The sequence below is a fragment of the Ursus maritimus genome, unplaced genomic scaffold, assembly GCF_017311325.1.
Source record: "Ursus maritimus isolate PB19 unplaced genomic scaffold, ASM1731132v1 scaffold_23, whole genome shotgun sequence".
NCBI classification, from domain to species: Eukaryota; Metazoa; Chordata; class Mammalia; order Carnivora; family Ursidae; genus Ursus; species Ursus maritimus.
This window is the reverse complement of record NW_024424786.1, coordinates 31,896,562-31,902,335: the sequence shown is the minus strand read 5'-3', so window position 1 is coordinate 31,902,335 and position 5,774 is coordinate 31,896,562. Positions and strand designations below refer to the sequence as shown.

Below are 5,774 nucleotides of genomic sequence, written 5' to 3'. Positions count from 1 at the left end.
TAAATTGGTGGTAGGTGGTTGATTTTGTTTATTGTGATGCTTGACCTCCTGAAGAGATTTAACCCTCAGATCTGTGGAGTGTGAGAGGTGATTATATGATCTGTAAGATGCATTTAAACCTAAGATTCTGTAACTGTATGATTTTTCTGGGAAAAAAAATGTATCTCACCTATGAACTTGTCTGGCATAGCTTCATGGCCAGGGTTCCAGGCAGATGTTAGTTCACCAAGAAATAAATAAGGTTTAAAGGTTGAAGATGCCAACTCACCCAGCTCCATTAAGTGTCTTTGTTGATTTATAAATGGCACCTTTCTCTCGAGCCTCACAGGCATGACCGTGTACCCTGTTTGTAGGCACATTCTGTGAAGTTTCTTGGCTGTGGCTAATTAGACCTCAGGGGTATGTCACCATCATTACTAGATCTTGCCAACAACCCAATTATTTCACGTAACTTAACTGAACATCAGAGGAGAAGTTTTATAGCATTCATCTTTAATGTTTAATTCCTTCCTTCAGTCTGTGTGAAGACAAAACTCCATGACAAGAGCAAAAAACCAAGTCAACCACTTATGAATTTGTATGCTTGATAAAAATGAGTTTAATACAGTTTCCATATTTGGTATTGTGTAAATTAAGCATTTAGGGGGATAACGATCTGATTTTTTAAATTTCCATTATAATATTTTGTGTTTTTTGATTGACCTAGCATTCATGGTGATAATTTTTAAATATTGTTGTGTACATTAAGTGATAGTTTAAATCCCGTTATAATATTGGCACTTCACACCAGCTAAAGCTTACTTCAAAGTAGTTGTTACTTGTGCCAATTCTGAAATTAAATTAGCATGATAATAATGAAAATAATTCCATTCTCTCATATTCAGAGATGATAAAATGCATTTATTTCAGTCATTTAAATTTAATCACATAATATCCCTGTGAAAGAGAAGAGAAATAAGCATCAGTATTCACAGTTCATAACAAGGAAATATAAGACAGTAATTGAGAATGCCATTCTAGAATCACTCTCACCCATGTTCAAATATGCTTTCTTTATTAAAAAGAAAAAGAAATTGTACATAACTCTGGATTGGCTCAAGAGAACGTGGTCACTGTGAGCAACACATGTCATGAGGGAAAATAGTTTAAGATAACTGAGACCAACTAAACCCAGTTTGATTAGACACTTGAGTATTATAGTGCCATGGTAACAGTTGTGATGGCAGATGCCAAAGAAAGTTTGAATGAGGATTGGAAACTAAAGAGTTATAAGGAATATGCATTTTGCTAAAGTGTCACCTGTGAAAATGTCTTGAACTTGTCTTTCAACTCTTAAATGAAAACCAGAGCCAGATCAGAGAATTAGCATGTAGTTAAAACGTCATCATACCCATTAGCAGGAAAGATTGCATCCATTCACGTTGCCCATTAAGTGGTCATCCAGCCTCTACTTAGTTACAGTGCTTGCTAGAGAGATTGCTTTAGAACTCTACACCTTCTAATCTAGCCCCCCTCTCACAAGGCCTAGAGTAGCATGAAATGAAAAAAGAACAGAGTTAAATCTAAATCACTGAGGCTTGGCCATGAAAGTAAGTGTTCAAAAGAGAAGTTCCTGGAGCTATACCAGGGAAGTCTATTTCCAGAATATAAATCTGAAGACAGAGTGGCTGGTAGCCCTAGAGAGATAACACACAGAGTTTCAAACTAGAAGGGTAAACCAGAATGAAAGAAGACATTAGATATCAATCATATCACAGCTGGTCAGAAACTAATTGAGATATGGTTTGATGTTTGATGTGTTCAGGGACTAATTTCATAAAAATCAGCTACCTGCCAAGGTGTTCTTCTTATGGACAGCTTCATACATTTCAGTAAGGAGAGGAACATTCAAAGTAGCCGACTCGTATTGTCCTAGACCAATCACAGACCCTTTCAGCTCAGAAGGACATCTTCTAAGTTGTTTATCACTAATGGAAAGATTTGAGGAGATGAGCCGTGGTCTCATAACTCTTCCAATTTTACTTCTTCTAACTGAAGTAGAAACAAATATAACAGTATTTATAATAATAAAAATATTGACATAGGCAGAATCACAGAACTTGGAAACACCTGCTAAATTACCTAAGTAAACTACTGGTAGAAATAGGGAGAGCTGTTTTGTGTCACGGAAAGTGATGATGGCATAGTGAGAAATCAGACCATGTCTTCTGATCCTGAAGCTGATGTTTTTACTCTACATTTTCATAAACATAATATGCTTTTTAAATATTGTGACATCATGGAATCAACTGTTTTTTTTTCAATAAAACATATGGTACCCATGAGGTAGGAGGCTGGATCTTTATGCTAAAATAAGAAGCTACAGGTGCACCTGGGTGTCTCAGTCATTGGAGCATCCAACTCTTGATTTGGGCTCAGGTCATGATCTCAGGATCATGAGATTGAATCCCTCATTGGGGTCCACGCTCAGTGGGGAGTCTGCTTGAGATTCTCTCTTTCCCTCTGCCTCTCTCCCTGCTCATTCTATCTCCCTCTAAAATAAATAAATAAAATCTTTTTTAAAAAAAAAAAGGAAGCTGTAAGCACATTTATGATATGCATATACATTTTTATTTTGGTAACAGTCTTCGTTTTTTTAAAACTTTATTTTTGAAAAGAGCCAAAATTGATTCACAACAAAGGCATATAAGTAAGTTGTTTAGCTGAGAAATACTTTCTTTGTCAACTGTAATGATTCCTGTTTTCTCATATCCCTTATAAATGATTTCCTAACGCAGTTTCCAGAGAGGAGTTCAGATTTAAGAACTAAATGCAAAGCCAGATTTTTAATAGTAAAAGTGTTTTAAAAATATGTTTTACTGTATGTTTTGAAAAACACTTGCATTTGATTGTACTAATGATTATTATTCTAATAAAGTGTCACATCCTATAGCATATAATAAAAAAATATGTTTTTAGACCAAATCATAATCAAATACCAGTCCCAGCCCCCTATATAAGGAAAAGATCACAGGATGGGGAGTAAGAATATTTGGTCTCAAGACTGACTTATATGTTCTATGATCTAGTTATTTAACCCTTCTGATTTTCAGTAAGGACACTAGAATTCAATTTTATAAGTTGTGACCATGTGAAAACTTAAAAAATTTCACATCAGTTTAAATACAATTAATTTTTATAATTCCTGACAACTTTTACTCAACAGAACAAGAAACCAAATATAACTTTAAACATTAGGTATATCAACTGTGTGCCAACAGAGTCTTGGCAAGTATCTTCTTTCTAAACTATATTCCACACTGTCCTGTATGCCAGTAAGCAATACAGCTTTCTGAGCACCAACTGCTGATATACACAAGCCATTATACAACTCTGTAATTAGAAAGGCACATTTTTAAGTTTGTTACAAAACAAGCGAGGTTCTGATGAAATGCTGCTTTTTTTTCCCCAATAGTCTTTGAAATGGTTGAAAGAGCATCAGATTTGGATTTAGAAAAAAGCAGATCTGCACACTGGCTCTGACTGACATTGGGCTAGTTATTTAATGGTTTTGAATTTCATTTTCCTTCATCTTTAGAAGAGCAACAATCATATTAATACATATCTTGCAGAGGTTTTGTCTCACATGAGAGTTATGGGAAGGGATTTAAAGTAATAAAATATAAAAACGTAAAGTTCACGATAGAAATAAAATCTTTGTATTGGGTCATTTATTATCTGAAATTGCATTCCTGTTTAATAACATTCTAATGGCATTTTTTACCTCTGTATTCCTTACTGTGTAGATGACAGGGTTTAACATGGGAGTAATAAGAGTGTAGAATACAGCTATGGCTTTATCCATGGGAAAAGTAGCTACTGGTCGCAGATACATAAAAATACAGGGCATGAAGAACAAGACAACAACTGTGATGTGGGAGCCACAGGTAGAAAGGGCCTTTTTCCTCCCTGCGGAGCTGTGAGTCTTCAAGGAGCACAGGATGACCACATAGGATACCAATAACATCACAAAGGTGATCAAAGGAATTACCCCACCATTGGCAGTAACCAAGAGACCAACAAGGAAAGTATCAGTGCAGGCAAGTTGTATCAGGGGGAAAATGTCACACATGAAGTGATCCATGATGTTGGGACCACAGAATGGGAGCCAGAAAGTAACCAGAATCTGTCCAATGGAGTGGAGAAAACCCACTGCCCAACACACGCCCACAAGGAGGCAGCGTGTGTGGTGGTTCATGATGGTCACATAGTGCAGAGGTCTGCAGATGGCCACATAGCGGTCATAGGCCATGACCACAAGGAGGACAATCTCTGAAGCTCCTAAGAAATGTTCTGTAAAGAGCTGTGTCATGCAGCCACTGAAGGAAACAGATTTTGTATCAGAGAGCAGATCAGCCAGCATTTTAGGGATTATGGAAGAGGAATAGCATGCATCTATCAAAGACAAGAAGGCCAGGAAGAAATACATCGGGGAGTCCAAAGCCTGGCTGACAATTATAGTAACCACAATGAGTAGGTTGCCTGTGACAGTGACAATGTAGGTGATAAGTAACACCAGAAATAGAATTCTCTGCATCAGACGATCCTGGGTAAGTCCCATTAGAATGAATTCAGTCACATTCATCTTGTCTTCTTTCATTTCAATGCTGATGATGGATTCAGGAGTGGAGAATTAACCTGCAGAGACAGGATTTCCAATAGCAAGGTGATGAAGACTTTATATTTTGGGCTTTTAGATAAGCCCAAAACATTTTAGTAGTATAAGCTATTTTTTCATGGTATGCCAAAGAGAAGAAATATGCTTTTTTTTATTTTATAAAAAGAGTGAATTTTTGAAACCGTCTAATTCAGCTTCTTACAAAGTTCTTCACCTGACAAATGGTCACTGAGCCTTTGCTAGAGGACATCCAGGTACAGGGAGCTCACCATATAATTAACCTGATTGCTTCTCAGCCAATTAGAAATGTTAAGAACTCATTAAATATTTTTTTTAAAAAAACTCTTTGTACAGCTGTGGGTTTAATACACAGATTAAGTGTAATTCAGCCTTTTTTCCATCTAAAACCCTTTAAATAAGTGGCAGAGTAGACCTGTATCTGTCTTGTTCACCTCTTTGCCCCACCACTTGGTTCAGTGTCTGACTCATAGTGGTATGCAATAAGTATTAAATAAATCAATAAGTTGGAAGATTTTTACTTATTTCTCCTGCGTTTTATTTTTTCCTACTAACTCCCAAAATGAAAGTGTTTACTCACTTACTTAGGAAAAAAAGTGGAACACAAAGTTCGAACATGAACTATATATATTCTTTCCATCCCTTCACATCTACTTTCAATATGTCCACCCTGGGCAGCTGCTTTGCTGGTCAGCTTCAACCAGATCTCTTACTTCTGACCAACAGGTGGTAGGAGCTGAATGTAGGAAAGCAGGTGGGAAGAAAAGGATGTCAGGGTACTGACTGTCCTGGTTCCCTCCTATGGTCTGTTGACCACTGGGTGACTAATGAGGCAGAATTCATTCAGATGGACCTTCTGGGTTCTGGGTGCCTGTGATCACTCTTTCCCCTTGTTCTCTCAGGTCTAACTGGTAATCGCTTTCTCATCCCTTGTTGGTTCCCCTTAACCCTACCTACACCTTGGTAAGTAAACATAATTAAACTCTTTTTAATCTCTCGTTTTAAGTATGCTGTTTCAGGACTCTAATGGATGCAGAAAATTTGTGCTCTTTACTTTGTAAAAATAAATAAATAAATAAATAAATAAATAAATAAATAA

At 36.6% G+C, this 5,774-nt stretch overlaps 1 protein-coding gene across 1 annotated transcript; it reads right to left on the bottom strand.

Moving 5' to 3' along the window:
* Nucleotides 1-3,706: 3,706 nt before the first annotated feature.
* LOC103672367 (olfactory receptor 4C12-like) lies at nt 3,707-4,642 on the bottom strand. Its single transcript, XM_008701072.2, has one exon. The coding sequence runs from the start codon at nt 4,637-4,639 to the stop codon at nt 3,707-3,709; it is 933 nt and encodes a 310-aa protein (XP_008699294.1). The 5' UTR covers nt 4,640-4,642.
* Between the last annotated feature and the right edge of the window lie 1,132 nt (nt 4,643-5,774).

What these genes read in the sequence shown, in the direction of transcription:
- LOC103672367 (XM_008701072.2), bottom strand. Translation starts at nt 4,639, where the DNA reads ATGAAAGAAGACAAGATGAATGTGACTGAATTCATTCTAATGGGACTT.